The sequence below is a fragment of the Heptranchias perlo genome, chromosome 20, assembly GCF_035084215.1.
Source record: "Heptranchias perlo isolate sHepPer1 chromosome 20, sHepPer1.hap1, whole genome shotgun sequence".
NCBI lineage: Eukaryota > Metazoa > Chordata > Chondrichthyes > Hexanchiformes > Hexanchidae > Heptranchias > Heptranchias perlo.
The window spans coordinates 40,524,101-40,544,082 of record NC_090344.1 but is presented as its reverse complement, the minus strand read 5'-3'; the positions used below and the strand labels follow the sequence as shown (position 1 = coordinate 40,544,082).

General features: G+C 44.0%; 1 protein-coding gene across 1 annotated transcript in view; it reads right to left on the bottom strand.

Annotated features, from left to right (window-relative positions):
* The window catches only part of LOC137336033 (netrin receptor UNC5D-like), a 203,488-nt gene extending 195,430 nt beyond the window's left edge, over positions 1-8,058 (bottom strand). The window contains exons 1-2 of the mRNA XM_068001535.1: positions 7,862-8,058; positions 703-803 (exon numbers count right to left, since the gene is read on the bottom strand). Of these exons, the coding sequence (XP_067857636.1) occupies positions 703-803; positions 7,862-8,058 (298 nt within the window). The remainder of the gene's footprint in view (positions 1-702; positions 804-7,861) is intronic.
* Between the last annotated feature and the right edge of the window lie 11,924 nt (positions 8,059-19,982).

The window sequence follows — 19,982 nt, the reverse complement described above, 5'->3', positions numbered from 1 at the left end:
GGTTGACCTCACCCGAAAGACGGCTACCTTGGACAAAGCAGCATTCCCTGAGTAACACACTCAGGAGTGTCAGCTGAGATTATGTGCTCAAATCCTGGAATTTGGCTTGAACCCACAACCTTCTGACTCTGGTACGAGAATGCTGCCAACTAAGCCCAGCTGATACCTGTTTTATGTAGCTCAGTGGCAGAATAAAGAATCTGTAAGTGGTCTCAGCAGCAGAACTCTGGAGGACATCCAGTTATTTATGAGTGTAATTACATCACCTTTGCTTGAGTAACAGAGCCTGCCTGTCCTGCCTGCACCACTTCATTAGCTATAGAGCAAGAAGCAAGTACAGTATCCTCTGCCTTTCACTGGGAGCCACATAAAAAAGGATGTTTTATGTGGTTTCTCTGTTAACGAGTAGTCGTAAATGTGTTCCAACAGAGGTCACGGTATATCATAGATTTTTACACTGGTGGGCTTCTGTAATCAGTACTGAGACACAGTCTATTACTAATCAGCACCTGACTTTCTTTGATCTCTCTTTGTAAATTGAATCCGTCAAAACAGCCCTATTTATTTTCTGACACAACAGAAACAGACCGAAAAATAATTCTTGGAATACGAGGCACTGCTTGTGGCAAAATATATATGGAAGTTATTTATTCAGGAGAAAAGTAATATCTTCAATTCAGTTTGATGAGAAATGCCTCTTACCTGTACTCGGAGGCCTGTTTTCTGACTGAGAAGCATTCATCCATACATCTCGTCCAGAAGCTGCGGTCAAGGTGCTTGGTGCTGCAGCTTTAATTGCACAGCTATGTTGTGGATGAATGATTGACAGAGTGGAAACAGAAACCGGGCTACCTGATCAAACACAAGTCACTGCCGTTCCCCCAGGAGCAGGTGGATATCTCAAAAACCTCAGACTAGATAAAGGGATTACACGGTTGGGCCTCAGCTGAATAAGCCAGTGCGTTTTTCAGATTTCTCTGTTGGGGGACATCCTGCACATATTAATAAAGTCCCAGGATCCTTGCAAATATCAACATACTCCTAGGACACGTGCAAATACTGATGCACTGCCTATAAATACAAATACAGTTCTGGGGACCTCGGCAAATATTGTTGCACTGGGTGAGGGGTAATCTGCCCCTTGGTACCTCTTTACACAGGGACACTGGGTGAGGGGTAATCTGCCCCTTGGTACCTCTTTACACAGGGACACTGGGTGAGGGGTAATCTACCCCTTGGTACCTCTTTACACAGGGACACTGGGTGAGGGGTAATCTACCCCTTGGTACCTCTTTACACAGGGACACTGGGTGAGGGGTAATCTGCCCCTTGGTACCTCTTTACACAGGGACACTGGGTGAGGGGTAATCTGCCCCTTGGTACCTCTTTACACAGGGACACTGGGTGAGGGGTAATCTACCCCTTGGTACCTCTTTACACGGGGTGAGGGGGTAATCTACCCCTTGGTACCTCTTTACACAGGGACACTGGGTGAGGGGTAATCTGCCCCTTGGTACCTCTTTACACAGGGACACTGGGTGAGGGGTAATCTACCCCTTGGTACCTCTTTACACGGGGTGAGGGGGTAATCTACCCCTTGGTACCTCTTTACACAGGGTGAGGGGGTAATCTACCCCTTGGTACCTCTTTACACAGGGACACTGGGTGAGGGGGTAATCTACCCCTTGGTACCTCTTTACACAGGGTGAGGGGGCAATTTGCTCCTCGCTACCTCTTTACATTGGGTGAGGGGCAATTTACCCCTCAGAACCTCTTCACACGGGGTGAGGGGTAATTTACCCCTCAGTACCTCTTCACACGGGGTGAGGGGTAATCTACCCCTCAGTATCTCATTACACTGGGATACCGGGTAAGGGGTAATCTACTCCTCTGTCCCTCAATACTGGGTAAGGGGTAATCTACCCCTCGGTACCTCTTTATACTGGGACACTGGGTGAGGGGTAATTTACCCCTCGGTACCTCTTCATACCGGGTGAGGGGGTAATTTACCCCTTGGTACCTTTTTATACTGGATGGGGGAGTAATTTACCCCTCGGTACCTCTTCACACTAGGTGATGGAGTAATTTACCCCTCGTTACATCTTTACACTGGGTGAGGGAGTAATTTACCCCTCGGTACCTCTTCATACCGGGTGAGGGGGTAATTTACTCCTCGGTACCTCTTCACACTGGGTGAGGGAGTAATTTACCCCTCGGTACCTCGTCACACTGGGTGAGGGAGTAATTTATCTCTCGGTACCTCTTTACACTGGGTGAGGGAGTAATTTATCCCTCGGTACCTCTTTACACTGGGTGAGGGAGTAATTTACCCCTCGGTACCTCTTTACACTGGGTGAGGGAGTAATTTACCCCTCGGTACCTCTTTACACTGGGTGAGGGAGTAATTTATCCCTCGGTACCTCTTTACACTGGGTGAGGGAGTAATTTATCCCTCGGTACCTCTTCGCACTGGGTGAGGGAGTAATTTACCCCTCGGTACCTCTTTACACTGGGTGAGGGAGTAATTTATCCCTCGGTACCTCTTCGCACTGGGTGAGGGAGTAATTTACCCCTCAGTACCTCTTTACACCGGTGAGGTTGCCACCCATCTGGGTTAAGACTACATAGTCCAGTTTTTGAGTCAATTGTCTGGAAATTTCCAAAACAAGAACCATCACCAAAAGTCTGTTCTTTAAAATACAAATCCGTTTTTATTTTGTGCTCCCTACTCTTTTTCACGGTGTGGCTCTATTAATTGTTAAGTTATCAGGATTTTCCTGCAGCAATGTCAACATTTACTTGCGAGTCCACAATTTATGCAAGTTTCGTTTTCCAATGCTTGGTGCATACTGAAAATTAAAAAAGTCCTTGGCACGATATGAAGAGCAGGGACTTGTCTCAGTGTCCTGGCCAACATTCATTCCTCAACCAACAAAACCACAAGCCGATTAACTGGCCATTCATCTCCCTGCTGTTTGTGGGATCTTGCTGCAAACAAAATGGTTGCCATGTTTGCCTGCATAACAGCAGTCAGTGCACTTCAAAGTAATTCATTGTGTGTGAAGCACCCTGAGACATTTCTGGTTGACATGATAAGATATTACAAAAATGCAAGTCTTACTTTAATCACTCAAAAAACAACAGGGATCTTGGCACTTGGAGATATAATTAGGTTTTGGGGATTTAAGGCGTTTCAGTCAGTGATGCTGCAGTAAGTGCATATACTTACCATCCAGCTGTGAGCACTGAATTACCTTTATAAATAAAATTGAACTGGTTTGTTTTCGTAGTTTGCAGTTCAATCCGAAAGAAGTTGACTGCATACCAACAGAGGCTGATATCCAGCCCAACATGTACAACAACAGCAAAACAATGCAGTCTCCATCCATGGAATGGAATAAAGATAAGCTGATGTCAGACTCCCCAGCTGGGGCAAATGATTGGCTCAAAAAAGGGCAGGATTGAGTACTAAATATTCCTGGATACAAGGTATTCGGAAAAGTTAGGGAAGGAAAGGAGGGTGGCAGTATTGATAAAGGAGAATATTGCAGTGCTGGAGAGAGAGGATGTCCTGGAGGGATCAAGGACAGAATCTATTTGGTTAGAGTTAAGAAACAATAGAGGTGCCATTAAACTACTGGGTGTATTCTATAGGTCACCAACTAGTGGGAAGGATATAGAGGAACAAATTTGGAGGGCAATTACAGAGAGGTGCCCAAACCATAGTATAGTGATGATGGGGGACTTCAATTATCCTAATATAGAATGGGATAGTGATAGTGTAAAGGGCAGAGAGGGGGAAGAATTCCTGAAGTGTGATCAGGAGAACTTTCCGACCCAACGAGGAAGGAGGCATTGCTGGTTTTGGGGAATGAGGTGGGTCAAGTGTCAGTAGGGGAACATTTAGGGAACAATGATCATAGTATCATAAGGTTTAGATTAGCTATGGAAAAGGACAAGGTGCAATCTGGAGGAAAAATACTTAATTGGACGAGGGCCAATTTCAGTGGGTTGAGAACAGATCTGACTTGGGTAAATTGGAATCATAGTTTGGCAGGCAAAACTGTAATCGAACAATGGGCGGCCTTTAAAGAGGAGATGGGTCGAGTACAGTCTAGGTACATTCCCGTGAGGGGGAAAGGTAGGGCAACCAAAGCCAGAGCTCCCTGGATGACGAAAGAGATACAGAATGAGATGAAGCAGAAAAAGGTGGTGTATGACAGATGCCAGGTTGATAATACATGTGGGAACCAGGCTGACTGTAGAAAGTTCAGAGGGGAAGTGAAAAAGGAAATAAGAGGGGCAAAGAGAGAGTATGAGAATAGACTGGTGGCCAACATAAAAGGGAATCCAAAAGTCTTCTATAGGCATATAAATAGTAAACGGGTGGGGGGGCCGGTTAGGGACCAAAAAGGAGATCTACTCATGGAGGTAGAGGGCATGGCCGAGGTACTAAATGAGTACTTTGCATCTGTCTTTACCAAGGAAGAAGATGCTGTCAATGTCACAGTAAAAGAGGAGGTACTGGATGGGCTAAAAATTGATGAAGAGGATGTACTAGAAAGTCTGGTTGTACTTAAAGTAGATAAGTCACCAGGTCCAGATGGGATGCATCCTAGGTTGCTGAGGGAATTAAGGATGAAAATTGCATTGGTAGTGGCCATAGCCTTCCAATCATCCTTAGATACCGGGGTGGTGCCAGAGGACTGGAGAATTGCAAAAGTTACACCCTTGTACAAAAAAGGATGTAAGGAAAAAGCCAGCAACTGCAGGCCAGTCAGTTTAACCTCGGTGATAGGGAAGTTCTTGGAAATGATAATCTGGGACAAAATTAACAGTCACTTGGACAAGTGAGGATTAATTAAGAAAAACCAACACGGATTTGTTAAAGGCAAATCATGTTTAACTAACTTCATTGAGTTTTTTGATGAGATGACAGAGGGGGTTGATGAGGGCAATGGGGTTGGTGTGGTGTATATGGACTTCCAAAAGGCGTTTGATAAAGTGCCCATAATAGGCTTGTCAGCAAAGTTGAAGCCCATGGAATAAAAGGGGCAGTGGCAGCATGGATACGAAATTGGCTAAGTGACAGGAAACAGTGTAGTGGTGAATGGTTGTTTTTCAGATTGGAGGAAAGTATAAAGTGGTATTCCCCAGGGGTCGGTGCTAGGACCACTGCTTTTCTTGATATGTATTAATGACTTGGACTTGGGTGTACAGGGCACAATTTCAAAATTTGTAGATGACAAAAAACTTGGAAGTGTAGTGAACAGTGAGGAGGATAGTGATAGACTTCAAAAGCACATAGACAGGCTGGTGGAATGGGCGGACACGTGGCAGATGAAATTTAATGCAGAGACGTGCGAAGTGAAACATTTTGGCAGGAAGAACAAGGAGAGGCAATATAAACTAAAGGGTACAATTCTAAAGTACAATTCTGCAGGAACAGAAAGATCTGGGAGTAATGTGCACAGGTCGTTGAAGGTGGCAGGGCAGGTTGAGAAAGCGGTTAAAAAAGCATACGGGATCCTGGGCTTTATAAATAGAGGCATAGAGTACAAAAGCACGGAGGTTATGATGAACCTTTACAAAACACTGGTTCGGCCACAACTAGAGTATTGTGTCCAATTCTGGGCACTGCACTTGAGGAAGGATGTGAAGGCCTTAGAGGGTGCAGAAAAGATTTACTAGAATGGTTCCAGTGACGAGGGACTTCAGTTAATGTGGATAGACTGGAGAAGCTGGGGTTGTTCTCCTTAGAGCAGAGAAGGTTGAGAGGAGATTTGATAGAGGTGTTCAATATGATGAGGGGTCTAGACAGAGTAGATAGAGAGAAACTATTCCCATTGGCAGAAGGGTCAAGAACCAGAGGTCACAGATTTAAGGTGATTGGCAAAAGAACAAAAGGTGACATGAGGATCAACTATTTTATGCAGCGAGTGGTTATGATCTGGAATGCTCGGCCTGAAAGGGTGGTGGAGGCAGATTCAATTGTGGCTTTCAAAAGGGAATTGGATAAGTACTTGAAGGGAAAAAAATTTGCAGGGCTACAGGGATAGGGCGGGAAATTGGGACTAGCAGGATTGCTCTTGCAGAGAGCCGGCATGGGCTCGATGGGCCGAATGGCTTCCTTCTGTGCTGTAAACTTTCTATGATTCACCATTCAGCAGCAGGTTAAATCAACATCAGCAGAAATAACCCGCCCTCCCCAAAAAATAAAAATATCCCCACTACCTGGATCTTCAGCGTAAACATTTAAAGCTGTTTGGAAATAGCCTCCCATTTACGATAAAGAGGGAGCTCTCCCTCAACCAGTATCATCACCAATATAAAATACAGATTACCCGGCTATTCACCTGCTTGTAGACGCTCTTGGTGCAGAAAGGGTGCTATGTTTTCCTGCATAAAAACCAGTCCCCGCATTTCAAGAAGTAACTCGTCACATGAAGCACTTTAGGATGTGCGGCATGATGTGCCAGTATTAATGTATTAATATGTAAGCTAAAATCTTTGTTGTCAGCCTCTCCCTTATTCGATCAAATTCACACTTATGTGCAGGTCACTCTCCGACATTTGGGGTTCCATAAAGTATTACCTCATGTTTTAGGGGAGTCAGAGGATTATTTTGACTGAAGGACAAGTCTTGTCTCTGGGATTTTTTTTTAAACATACACTACTATTCCCTGCAGGTACATCTTTTAGTGTCATTAATCAACAGTGCATGCTTTTTCTAATTTTGTGGTTCTTTAATTTCCTCAGTTTCAATCTTGTATGTTTGCACACTGTATGAATTTTAACCAGCGGAGACAGCGTCAAACGAAGCTGTCAGCAGGATTTGACTTGCAGGGGTAAATGTGACAAGTGAGTGCAACAGCCTGAATTGGAGTGCCTGTAAAACAAAGTCTGTCTGCACATCCTTTTCTTTGCATTTATCGCTATGTCCTTCCCTAATGTTAATTCTGTGCAAACTCAGCCCTCTTGTTAACAATCTTAGGAATCTTACAACACAAGGTTATAATCCAACAAATTTATTTTAAAACCAACCTCAAACAGACCATCGTTCGCAGCAAATTACCCAGCTTTCAGGAGAACAGCGTCCACGACACCACACAACCCTGCCACGGTAACCTCTGCAAGACATGCCAGATCATCGACACGGATACCACCATCACACGAGAGGACACCACCCACCAGGTACATGGTTCATACTCCTTTGACTCGGCCAACGTTGTCTACCTCATACGTTGCAGGAAAGGATGCCCCTGTGGATGGTACATTGGCGAGACCATGCAGACACTGCGACAACGGATGAACGGACACCGCGCAACAATCGCCAGACAGGAGGGTTCCCTCCCAGTCGGGGAACACTTTAGCAGTCAAGGACATTCAGCCACCGATCTTCGGGTCAGCGTTCTCTAAGGCGGCCTTCGAGACACACGACAACACAAAATCGTCGAGCAGAAGTTGATAGCCAAGTTCCGCACCCATGAGGACGGCCTCAACCGGGATCTTGGGTTCGTGTCACGCTACATGTAACCCCACCAGCAAAAAGGGAAAAAAAAGTTATATGTTTTAATATTCTCTCTCTCTATCTCTCTCTCTGCCATTTGGGTCTCTTTCTTTATGTCTGTGTAATTGACACAATGTATATCCAGTGTACTGGGACGTGCTGTTCTCCGTGACTGGCCTGTTTGAACAACAACGACACCTTTTGATTGGTGTGATGCTGTCCCAGCCTAATATAAGATATGCGATTTGAGAACCTTTCACTCATTCACCTGACGAAGGGGATAATCTCCGAAAGCTTGTGATTTTAAAATAAATTTGTTGGACTATAACCTGGTGTTGTAAGATTCCTTACATTTGTCCACCCCAGTCCATCACCGGCACCTCCACATCATGGTTAACAATCTTGCCACTGATTGCGATGTTACTGGAGGTGAAGCCCCACACCATGTCTTGACGTAACCATTTCAACCGACAATACGGAGGATAAGCTGCAACATCAGAGGTGGTGCTGGCTTTCAGGTGGATGTATTCGAAGACGAGTTGGGGCATTCCAGGTATTCTGGACAACATCCCATCATTAAATAAACCCAGCAGAAAAAAGAATGAACCGGCCGTTCATTCCATTGCTGTTATCGCGGTATTGCCCACACAGCGTTGGTGACTGCACTTCAAAAAAAAAAGAATTTGTCGTGTGAAGTACTTTAAGATGCTGTGACAGGATAAGGTGCTATGGAACTAGCAGTATTATTTACTTTTATAAAATCTAACAAACAGGCTGCACCTTTGGATCAGCCTTTCCTTTATTCTATTTAAATCACACTTGTGATTTCCTTTCTTTAAATCTTCAATCTTATCTGCCTTCCAACAACAGCATGGTGAAGTCTGGAGACTGACTGGGGTAGATCTTGACTTTGTGTGATGGTGTAAAAATAGGTGATAGCAAGTCGGCAACCTGTTTCACGCCTCTCCCGAATTTTATTTCCATTGAAGTCATTGCCAGAGAACATAGCCTACCCCACTATTTGGAAAGCTACAGGGGGCAAACTCCACAGTTCGGCATGTTAGTATACCACCCGCCGTTCCATAGTATGCCTCAAACACAGCTTCATCGACAATTAATAAACCAGAGAAAAAACAGAGTTGATCATTATCTCAGCAAGCTGCAGCATCTCTGAGCACATTAGCACTCGCGTCTGGCTACGTCTCCACACTGCCACCAACTTCTGACAAGTTATGCCTACTTATTCAGATGTACATGATCAGTGCCAAGAACCACTAAACATTTTGGGGTAGAGTTTCCACTTTGGGCGCAATCGGGAAATTACAGTGTTTACAATTACTGGTTAGGTTACAGTTCAAATTTCCAATAAAATTTATTTGCATAATCACACACGTAAAATCTTCTATGAACCAGCGTGATCGGTCAATGTAATAGAACGTAATCTTTATTCTTTTTCTTTCCATTAAAAAGTATTCATTGATGTATTTAAGAGTGGTAACCTGGTGCAGTTTTATGAATACAGCTGAAAATGGGTTTATCACAAAAAATAAGTATTTTTCATAAGTGTCCAGTCCTCCGCCTGTGAGTAACCTGATTTAAAATCACTGAAAATGACTTAAAAAAAAAGAAATAACTTTCATTGGTGTGCACTATTTGGTTTCTAAGTAAATTAAATATTTTTTGATATGAAAAAACTTTTACAACATGCCTGTGCACCGAAGAAAATGAAAGCAATTTGAAGAGCCTTCCCCAGACAACGCAATCAGCAGAATCTCACAATTTCGACGTGAAGTATGGCCAATTTTGTGGACGGGGCCTGATCCGGGCAAATTGAATCTTAAAACCAGAGTAAAAGATTGCGGAAAACACGAACGTAAGTGGTTTTGGGCGTAAGTTGCTTACGTTTAAAATTCCCCTGTCTTTAGCGCTGGTTCGGTCGATTTTGCCTGGATTGCATTGGTTTTCCTGGCGTAAAGATGCAGAAACTCCACCCCTTCATACCTCAACAGCAATGCTTCAACTTCAAGCAAAACTCAGGTGTTTATGCAAACACTTCTCTTCCTCACTGCAATGCAATAGGCTTCCCTTAAATAAAGGAACTTTAAGAAAAAATGGAATGTTCAGGTGGCACAGGGGAGGTGAGGAGAAATTGTTTCTCGCAGCGAGTTATTCGGAACGCACTGCCTGAAAGGGTGATGGAAGCAGATGCAACAGTAACTTTCAAAAGGGAATTGGATATATACACGTAAGGGAAAAAAAACTGCAGGGCTGTGGGGACAGAGCAGCGGAGTGGAACTAATTGGATAGCTCTTTCAAAGAGCTGGCACAGGCACGATGGACCGAATGGCCTCCTCCTGTGCTATATGATTCTATGAGTGGGTTACAACCTTCAGATCGTATTAACTCTCAAATCTGGAGAAGCAATAATGGTCTAACACTGATGGATGGTACTGGCATAAAGGAACTAACGAGGGACCTTTGGTCAGGGCCATGCTTTATCTGATGCACGAATGCTTGACGACACTTAGTGAGAAATGTTTGATTGACCAGCACTAATAAAGAGGGTAAGGTGCTGTCCTGCTGCTTTTACAACAGAAATCTTTCGCAGAGCTTTTGGGGCTCAGTTCAGAAGTTAAACAAACGACAACAACTTGATTTATATAGCGCCTTTAACGTAGTAAAACGTCCCAAGGTGCTTCACAGGCACGATTACCAAACAAAATTTGACACCGAGCCACACAAGGAGATATTAGGAGAGGTGACCAAAACCTTGGTCAAAGAGGTAGGTTTTAAGGAGTGTCTTAAAGGAGGAGAGAGGTGGAGGGCTTTAGGGAGGGAATTCCAGAGCCTTCTGAGCACACTCAGGCACTGGGGAAGCTTTCGTCGACAAAGGTCTAATGTAATGACATCAGGATGAAAGTAACATTGAGTTCTTCTGCTCTCCCAAATATTAACAAGTCCCCCTTTGAAGGGCTTGAAATACAATCAGTTGTAATTTTTTAAACGTAAAAACAGACGTACCAGCCAAGATGCCCAGAATCACAATTGCTGCCCCCTTTGATTTTGTCTGAGCATGCAGAACATTTAACCTGTACTCTGTATCTAACCTGTGTTGTACCTTAGCTGAGCAGATAGATTTTTGTTAGCTAAGAGTATCAAGGGATATGGAGCAACGGCAGGTAAATGGAGTTGAGGTGCAGATCAGCCATGATCTAATCGAATGGGGGAGCAGACTCGAGGGGCTGAATGGCTACTCCTGTTTCTAATGTTCCTAGATTGTTTGATGGAGCCGTGTAGAGGAAGCTTTACTCTGTACCTAACCTGTGCTGTATCTGAGTTGCAAACCTTCCACTGAAAAGTGCAGAGGGAGCATTACTCATGCTTTCAGCCATATTGCAGGAGAAATTCAAAATGGTTGCCGCACTCCAGCATGCGCCAGAAGCTGGTGGCGCAGTCGGAATTGGGCTTCGAACCCCATCTGAATTATTCAGGCGAGTTCCCTCTGGACCAATTTTGGCCAGCTGCAATGCAGGCAGTAGGCCTCACGTCGGGCCTGCGAGGAGGAGGAGGAGGAGGAGGCAAACGGGGGAGGGGCGAGCACGGACTGGGAGCAGCCCACAGTAGTGCCGTGCAGCCAGGAGGAGCACTCCACATTAAAAAGAAGTTAAAAAGAAACAAAAACTTACCTTTCTGTTGGCGGCCTCCAGCAGCCCTTTAGGACGGCTGGTTAGGATGTAGAAGGAACCGGACAAACTGAGTGAAGCGTGCCTGGTTTTGACCAATATTAAGGAGGGGTCCTTAAGCAGGAATTAGGCCCCTTATTAGCATCTGGAAGATGCCTAACGCCTATTTAAGGCAGCTGCCAGGGACTCCTGAATATCGCCTGAGCCAATATGCACCCATTTCACACTGAGAAACAGATGAAATTAGGTCCAATTTCTAGGCTATTGTATCATACTTGGGAGTGTTTGATGGGGCAGTAAATAAGGAACCTTATTCTGTACCTAACCTGTGCTGTACCTTATGTGGGAGTATTTGATGTGGCTGTATAGAGGGTGCCTCATTCTGTAACTATCTTGTGCTGTACCTCACCTGGGAGTGTTTGATGGGGCTATATAAAGGCAGCCTTATTCTGTACCTAACCTGAGCCATACCTCACCTGGGAGTGTTTGATGCTGACACTGGATGCCTAAAATGGAAAAGTGTTTCATTTCCCAGCATTAAAACTTCGGAGAGCTAGGACTTGGGACTAGTGATGCAAAGCTGCAACTCATTAACTGCCGTTTCTACATTTTGTATGTCAAAACACTGGTATTAATATATTGCAAATAAGTGCACGGTACTGTAGCGATTTTAATGAAACCTAATGTTAGCACAGTGACATGTGATAGGTGCTGTACAATCCGTAAGTAATTAATTACACTAATCTGCTGTCTGTTGTTTTATATCTTCACGCTCGCAGGACTGAAGGACTCAGAGGGTATGGAATAATTGGAACAGGGCAGTAACAAGGTGAAGATACATGCTCATTATGCCTAACTCTGATGGAGAGCTTACTCCATTTCAGGCTTCATAGAAAAGAGAAGGCTGAGGGGTGACCTAGTAGAGGTCTTTCAAATTATGAAAGGGTTTGATAGGGTAGATGTAGAGAAGATGTTTTCGCTTATGAGGGAGTCCAAAACTCGGGGCCATAAATATAAGATAGTCACTAATAAATCCAATAAGCAATTCAGGAGAAGCTTCTTTACCCAGAGAGTGGTTAGAATGTGGAACTCGCGACCACCAGGAGTAGTTGAGGTGAATAGCATAGATGCATCTAAGGGAAAGCTAGATAAATTCATGAGGGAGAAAGGAATAGAAGGATATGCTGGTAGGGTTAGATGAAGTAAGGCTGGAGGAGGCTCGCTTGAAGCATAAACACCGGCAGAGACCAGTTGGGCCAAATGGCCTGTTTCTGTGCTGTAAATTCGATGTCATTTTATGTCATCATATGCCCCAGCGAAAAGCTCACCAATAAAAAAGCACCTTTACATTATTACTGTTAATTTTCCACATTCAAGGTTCTGCAGAAAACATTGGCTTTTTAAAAATCTGAACTGGAAGGTGAACTCATTTAAAGGGGAGCTGAAAAGACAATGGTTTGAATGATTGATCTGGAAAATCACTTTGCAGGGTCACTAATCCCCCAAACGGTCGACTTATCACACTACATCAACCTGAATTTCTTCTTCTGCTCACAAGGACTGTCATTTGAATTTGTTGCTAACCTTTACAACTGCAAAATTACCACTGAGTGAGCCTCAAGTTGAAACATCAGTGTTACCAGTTTGTTAAAGCAGGAGGCAAACAGTTCCATGCCAGGAGTTGGAGCCTCACAGTCTGACTGAACATTCCATGGCAGCACTGAGGGAGTGCTTTGTTGTTGGAGGTGCCGTCTTTTGGCTGAGACATTAAACTGAGGCCCCTTCTGCCTGTTCCAGCGACTGTTGAAGATCCCATGGCACTATCTGAAGAAGGGCATGGAGCTCTTCTGGTTTTCTGGCCAACATTCTTTCCTCAACCTCGGCCGCCAAGAACAGATGAAGTGGTTTTACTCACCTCGATGTCTGCCTACATCGCAACAGTCACTTCATTTAAAAGTAACTCAATGTGTTTTAGGTGCTTTGGGATGTTTCTGAGAGCTGTAACTAAGTGCTCCATATTGCACACCTGTTTTGTTCCCAAAAGAACACAAGCAACCTCTAAAACCAAACAGGCACTTTAATGATAACTTAAGAATTGAGATGTACAAAAAAAAATCTCCTAGGTATTAATTTTTCCAACTATCACAGCAGCTTATTGATTGCATCCATCAGATTCTCGGGACTGTAGGCAAGTTGGCCAAGGGAAACGTTTTACTTCAACATCACATGTCATTCAGTAAGAGAAGACTTGAAGTGGTGTCACTTTTTTTCTACGAGCTGAGGTGGCCCATCTGTCAGCCTAGCTGGGAAATGACAAAAATGATCACCATACTTATTGAGTTTCTCAGCGTCTCCTCTAGTTGAAGCATCGAATACTCAAGTCCGTTGCTAAAATGCTCTCACTATTTCCCCACTGAGCCTGAAGTATGTGTTTGGGCCTTCTGCTTGTCATGTCACTTGTTCCAACACTTAGAACATTCGCTCATCACAGTCAAATATCATTGCTGCTATCAGGTATTCGGCCAGCCATGGTTAAACCAACAGGCAATGCACTGCAAGCAAACTGCTTATTAGATCAGTGGCTTTAAATCCTTTTTGTGTGGGGGAACTCCTGCAACTATTCGCACGCTCTCGGGCAAATAACGACACACTCTTGGGAACCTCCTGTCCCAACTTCTGAAAGACAATGACAGCAATCCAAAGGAAACCAGTGCAGGAAAAGAATAATAGTTGACAGCATCAGAAATGACCAGTAATGCCTGAAGGTCAACAAACACAGAAATCTGATAAAAAGCAAAAAAAACTGTTTGGAGGAGGGGCCCCTGTTTGGAATGTTCACCTGTCTTCTCTTCCCACAGATGCTGACTGACCTGCTGTGTATTTCCAGCATTTTCTGTTTTAGACTCAGAAATCTGGTGACCTTATGGTTTGACCCCAGGGTTCAGGATCCCAGTCCCAATTTGAAAAGCTGTGCTCTGATAACTCCTGATCGGTTCATGATTTCGTCAGTACTTTCTTTTCCCAACATTTGGCTGACACGTTTCTTACAGGCCAACTGCAGTTAGTAAGATGCAGCTGGTTCCCAAACCTTGAACTAACTAAACTCTCAACCAATGGCCTTTCGATGAACTGCATTTTCACACATTTTGCAGAGATTGCTCTTCACAACCCATCAAAGCTCGAGCCTGGACATTATCATAGGGACACTTATCACATTTCTATCAAATTCTTTCATCCGCTATTTCCACCACGTTTAAAATAAACAGGTTATTGTCTTAGTTCAAGTCGGTGACAGAGGAATTTGAAATGAATGCATTAAATGCTGATGCAATAGCATTGCACACCGTGATTTCCAACTTCTTAATCTATAGAAATGAGTGTCTCTCACCCTTCAGACTGTCAAAAGTATAAAAACAAAGAAAAAGAAAGCCAGGTTGTTCTTCTCTGACCCGATATCAGAAATGTATAAGTAGGTGCCCACCTGCAAACCTCCCTCTGTAAACTGCAGTTAAATTCTGACTGATCGCAGGACCTATTTACAGCACTTCCCCACAGGGAGTAGCTGATAAGTGGGCTAATAGGACAGGCCAAGCGAGTAGCTTAAACACTGCCAGTGTGGTCCAGACCTCAGCCTGCCTGTGAGTACTGGGAAGGGGAGGTCGGCAGAGTGTGATCACTGCAAGGAAAGTGCTATGAGCCAGTGTGTCTATGGCAACTATTCAGCTTGGAAATATTGCAGTACATACCGGAAATCTTTTTAAGATGTGTCCAGTTCATCTTACATTATAAAAAAAGAATGTCCACAGTGTGGAAAGGCCATTCAGCCCATCCATCCCGCTCCATCCATAGTCACTGCATTACCATTTTGCCACCGAGTTCTTTTCCACCCCTGATTACAAGGGAAAGAATTCTGCCGTACACCATGTGTAACAAAACCCGTTCTTTTTCAAAAGGTTTACGATTTCACTTCACACTGCACCCAGAGGAAATCTTCTCCAAAGCAGTGCTATTATTACTTCTAGAACCTTCAATCCCCCTTGTCAATAGACCTATTAGCAAAATAAATCCAGCTACAATTTACTGATTTTAATGAAAGCACTGTTTGAAACTTGCATTTGAATTAAATTTGAATGATCAGCTACGAGGAGATTATGGAAGTGAGCCTACAGAGCCTGCAGTGGTGACCAGGGGCAGTGCGAGTTTGTAACTGTGTTCTCAGAACAAGTCATTTCTTTTTAAATCAACGCTGCAATTCGAAAAACAACTGCCTACGAGAAATTAAAATGCCGCCCATCATCATAAAACACTCCAAATACGGAACAAATTCTGAGAGAACACTAATTGCTTATCACTGTCCATGTAATGGGAAGACGACACAGGACAGCATCTCTCAAACACTGCTGTGGCCGTGACATGCTTTTCCCCAGGACTCCAGAAGATACAGTGCTGGAGTCAACACAATTCTCTTTCTACTGCAATAGTATAATAACATTAGTTACAAATGGACATACGAAGGGATAGGAGTGGAAAAAAGAGCACTACAGTCCAGCAAAAATCACGCACCATTCGTATCTCTCATACCCCTACATCATTCACCTCACCAAATATACATTCACCTCCCTCCTGAATTTACTAACGCAATTCACCTCCATTGCCTCTTAAGGCCAGTCCATTCCACACATTCACCATCCCAGGTGTGAAGTCGCTAAATCTAGGCTCCATCTTTCCTCTTCTAAGCTCTGGTCCATTGCAGAGTTTTGTGACCATATGAAATGTACTGTCAGGGTTCAGTTCGTCCTCTGGATTCTGAATGCTTCAACAAGATTTCATCTCAACCTTCTCTTCTCAAATGTAAACATGCCCATTTCCGTCGCTTCCCTTAATTCCAGGCATAAACTGAGAGGTTATGCCCATCAGGAAAGGTTGAGCAGGCTGGAGCTCTTTTCTCTAGAAAAGAGAAGACTGAGGGGTGACCCGATGGAGGTCTTTAAGATTATGAAAGGGGTTGATAGGGTAGAGGTGCAGAAAATGTTTCCACTTGCAGGGGAGACCAGAATTAGGGGCCATAAATATATGATAGTCGCCAATAAATCCAATCGGGAATTCAGGAGAAACTTCTTTACCTAGAGAGTGGATAGAATGTGGAACTTGCTACCACAAGGAATAGGTGAGGCGAACAGTATTGATGCATTTTAGGGGAAACTGGATAAACACATGAAGGAGAAATGAATCGAAGGTTATGCTGAGAGGGTTAGATGAAGTAGGGAGGGAGGAGGCTCGTGTGGAGCATAAACACTGGCATGGACCTGTTGGGCCAAATGGCCTGGTTCTGTACTGTACATTCTATGTAATTCTATGAAATGAATGTACCTGTCTTTCTCCATACCCTCTCCAAAGCCAAAATGGCTCTACTGTTCGTTGTGATAGTATAAATTAGAATTATTCCCTGCAGCCTCTGTCGCTGAGAGGTGACCTTGGATCTGTGATTTACTTTTCAACTATAAGAATTAGAAATTTTACATATAATGAGATATGCACACTGACAATGTTTGCCTCAACTACTCCCTGTGGTAGCAAGTTCCACATTCTAACCACTCTGGGTAAAGAACTATCTCCTGAATTCCCGATTGGGTTTATTAGCGACTATCTTATATTTATGGCCCCTAGTTCTAGTCTCCCACGCAAGTGGAAACATTTTCTCCACGTCTACCTAGCAAACCCTTTCATAATCTTAAAAACCTCTATCAGATCACCCCTTAGTCGTCTCTTTTCTAGAGAAAAGAGCTCCAGCCTGCTCCATCTTTCCTGATAGGCAACGGTGTAAGACGAGTGACAGCGAATCGGCAGACCGTTTTACATCTCTCCCGATCTTTATTTCTGTTGAAGTCAACGTTAATAAAAATAGGGAGAGCTGTAAAACGGGCTGCCGACTCGCTATCACCTGTTTTGCACTACCGTACAAAGTTCAAATTACTCCCCGTGTTCTTTTTGCCTCTCACAGGAGATGACATGGCTGTTGGTGGGCGGGGAGCATTGAGGGTCATGTTGTTTAGTTGCAACATGACTGAACGGGAGACTCGATGGACCAGCTGGTCTTTTTCTCTCTGCCTTTTCGTATGATCATAACACTAACACACACACGCGCGCGCGCACGCATGCACACAAAGAAAGCCACGTCAATGAACAAATTCCAACAATGGAACAGCCACCATTTTAAAGTTTTCCTACATTACGGCAGTTCCAAGTAACTCACTACCAGTGAAGAATGCGGAATGAACGGCAGCCTTTTGCTGAGACAAGTCCTGTTGCAATTAGAAATACCAAACCATCCCTAAATGCAAAGAATTTGTGGGTGCATTTTCACAATACCAACGACAACAACTTGCATTTATATAACACCTTTAATGTAGTAAAATGACCCGAGGTGCTTCACAGGAGCGTAATCAAACAAAAATTGATACCGAGCTACATAAGGACATATTAGGACAGGTGAGGTAGGTTTTAAAGAGTGTGTTAAAGGAGGAGAGGGAGGTAGAGAGGTTTAGGGCGGGAATTCCACAGCTTAGGGCCTATACGGCTGAAGGCATGGCCGCCAATGGTGGGGCGATGGAAATCGGGGATGCGCAAGAGACTAGAATGGGAGGAGCGCAGAGATGTCGGAGGGTTGTAGGGCTGGAGGAGGTTACAGAGATAGGGGGTGGTGAGGCCATGGAGGGATTTGAACACAAGGATGAGAATTTTAAAATCAAGGCAATCCCGGACCGGGAGCCAATGCAGGACAGCGAGCACAGGGGTGATGGGTGAACAGGACTTGGTGCGAGTTAGGATACGGGCAGCAGAGTTTTGGATGAGCTGAAGTTTACGCGGGGCGGAAGGTGGGAGGCCGGCTTTGAATTGGCAAGGTAAGATTTCCCTCTCCTCACTTGGCGGCACCAGTCAACATCCCAGGATAAAGACGATCCAGACCGACACCAACACCATGCTTCACGACCTCAGGTTCAACCCTAAAACTGTATCTTCGGTGCTAGGTTGTTGTAACCTACCTCTGGTAGTGCACTGCTTCAGTCAGCTTTATAGTTTCACTGCTCTCATCCAACAAAAGTCACCCAGCAGTAATAGACTGTACACTGCCTCGCGGAACTGCATTTAACAAATTAATTCAGAATAGGAAGCTGTCACTTCTTCATTTGCCAGTGTGTTTAAACATTGGCTTAAACATGAAGTAGATTTGACTATCATTCAATAATCTAATGACTGTAACATGGCATGTCTCTCATCTCTTCCTCATGGGGAGAGGGTGCAAAGTGTGATGGTGTCAGTCTTGCAGATGAAGGTGAGTATGACAGCTTGCCCGCATACTGCAAAGCAGAAAGCAAATCAGCTCCTGAGAAGGTTCATTGACAATACAGCATTGTTCCTTCCACATAAGGTGAAGAGCTCGGCATTCCAACCTTCCTTTTCAACGGCTGTAGAGAGAATACTGTACACTCAGGAGAGAGTTGCAGGCTATATAATCAAATTAAATGTTCAGGTGGTTTATCTATTTAGAATAATAATTGACACTTTGGACAGAGTTACAGGTTGCAATGTAATCGAGGGGTTCAGGTGGTTTACTTATGTAGAATAATGCTGGTAAATATAAAGCAATAAGTCTAATTGTGCGCAGTGAAAATGAAGTGAGCATTTTGTAATCATCGTCTGAGCCCCTGAAATTAGATCAGTGTGTTGAACTCCCTGGGGTAGAAATCCGTCTGGGGCGGTTGTGCAAAACGGGTAGTACTGCATGGCCCGCCTGTTATACGCCCCACCCGATATCCCACTGAAGTCAATGGAACTGGTCGGGCGGCTGATCCCCATAGCGCCTGTTTTCCGTTTCCACCCAAAAGCGAATTTCTATCTGCCTGTCTGTCCATGTTCAAAATAACAAACCAAGCTTACATTGCGTGTGATAGATTTAGGCAGAGGCTGCCCCGTGAGTGCTGACATGCCAATTACACAAGGGGACCAACACCCCTAACATCAGCACTGCAGCTTTATTGAGTAATAATCTGCAGGTGATTACTGGGACATTCCACAGTCTGGTGCATATTATAGATGGTGCAATCTGTTCCTGGAGAGCCAGACAGAATGTGTAACACAAACAGACTAAAAAAAAGTCCTCCCACATGAACAAAATATCCTTCCTCACAAGAATTAAATGAAAGACATTGTGCAGTTCGGCTCAAAGAATTCCAATGCACATCAATAACACCAACACATACACAGTGTTTTGGAAACGTGTTTAACTATCACTTTGATTGATTGGTCACGTAATAAAGGGAAGGTATTATTTTGACCACCAACTGGTCTGAGACATGGAGCTATGGTACACAGTCCCCGCCAGTTAAAACATCGACAAAAAGCGCGAATTATTATCCATTTGCATTAATGTCAATTTTAAAGTTGCCGATTACAGTGTCTTAATTGCTCTGTTTATTTCGGACAGAAACAGCTGTGCTTACTCACTAGGAATCCTCGATCACATAGGTCGGGCTTATCAAGAAAAACAAGAGTGCTTTAGCTTGAATCCCAAACAAGATTTTTTTTTTATTAATGATGATATAAAATCCGCTGGGTTTCTCTTGCTGGTCTAAATGTATTTTTTATTCAATTTGATACCCTCTAAGGAAAGCAATTCTTTCACCAATTAAGTCCAAGCACTGAACTGAAGCTCTGGCAGCTGACTTTAGGGATCCTAATTACATGTTGCTTATCCGTGTAATGATACTCTCCGTTGTATTTGTGCTGTA